General features: G+C 49.1%; 1 protein-coding gene across 1 annotated transcript in view; it reads right to left on the reverse strand.

Annotated features, from left to right (window-relative positions):
- Positions 1-832, reverse strand: part of DVL1 (dishevelled segment polarity protein 1) — a gene marked incomplete at its 3' end in the record, with an annotated part of 28,117 nt that extends 27,285 nt beyond the window's left edge. Inside the window, exons 1-2 of the mRNA XM_009873307.1 lie at positions 821-832; positions 247-290 (exon numbers count right to left, since the gene is read on the reverse strand). Coding sequence (XP_009871609.1) covers positions 247-290; positions 821-832 — 56 coding nt within the window. The remainder of the gene's footprint in view (positions 1-246; positions 291-820) is intronic.
- Positions 833-1,195: the final 363 nt, after the last annotated feature.

A 1,195-nucleotide genomic window follows, 5' to 3' on the forward strand; every position in this document is an offset into this window, starting at 1 on the left:
AATAAACACCCATCCACAGAGCCACTGACACAGCGACCGCTCAGCGAACACCAAACAGGCACAGAGCAAACCCGTCGTTTCCAGACGATCTGGGTTGCAACACCTCCCAGCAGCGGGTCTGTCCCTGCCGCGCTCCAGCTGCACGGGACGCTCCCATGCGAAGAGGAGGGAGCGAAGGCTCTGCTGGCACACCAACAACTTAGCTTCAATGTTCCGAGACTTGGAACGTCTTCCTCTTCACCATACTCCGTAAAAATCTTGTCCATGAAGATGTTAAGTGCTTTGTTCATCTACCAAGTAAAAGGAAGGTAAAAGACAACCGCAGGGGAACAGCTCACCCAAGGTCACACAGTACATCAGTGGCAGATCAGGAAAAAGACCCTGCTCTCTTCTATACCCCCAAGCACCTGCTCTACACTGTCAGCAAGCTCCCACCAATACAGTCTTCACTTAGAAAGAGTATATGCAAAAAAGGGCGTGGGTATTGTGGGGAAGGGGAGGAGGGAATAGTTCTCAGAAGCTCACATCCTCTGCTTTATTTGACTTAGAGGAGATTTAAGAACTAATTACTAAATGAAACAATCACTGCTGGTAACAGCCCCTCCTTCCTCTCACTTCCTGGAATTGTGTCTGGATCCTCTGACTTTGCTACCACCCTACGCTGCACAAATAGGTATTTGTGCATTTACCCAAACCAGTCTCGCTCACCCTCTCACACCTCACCTGCTGCTGTGACAGGTTTAGGCTCCGATTTCCTTCCCAGGATCCTGACCTCTTGTTCTCCTCCCAAGCCCAAAGACCGAGGACTGTTTAGACTTACCCTCACTCTCATTCCTCCGCCAAGGTGTTTGCTGCCTCAGAGTATTTGCTGACTCCAGATTAAGAATACCAAGTGAACCCCACAAACCTCTAACGACTCTGATTCACAAGCATTTAGGCAATTGGTTATTAAACACTGGGGTTGATAGTGTTGCAGGCACTTGCATTTTGATTGCATCATGCACGCCCGTGAAAGACTTCATCTCCAGAATTAGCACGATGATTTTTTTTCTTTCTGCCCAGAAAGACGTGGTTAACAAAGACATTCTCGTCTGCTTGATTCACCGGTCGCAGGCTGATCCTCTAAGGCCACGTCCCTGGGAAATGCAGGGTTGAGATGGCAGCGTAGCCCCTACACATTCATTCCAGGTTAACG

The sequence above is a fragment of the Apaloderma vittatum genome, unplaced genomic scaffold (genome assembly GCF_000703405.1).
Source record: "Apaloderma vittatum isolate BGI_N311 unplaced genomic scaffold, ASM70340v1 scaffold5107, whole genome shotgun sequence".
NCBI classification, from domain to species: Eukaryota; Metazoa; Chordata; class Aves; order Trogoniformes; family Trogonidae; genus Apaloderma; species Apaloderma vittatum.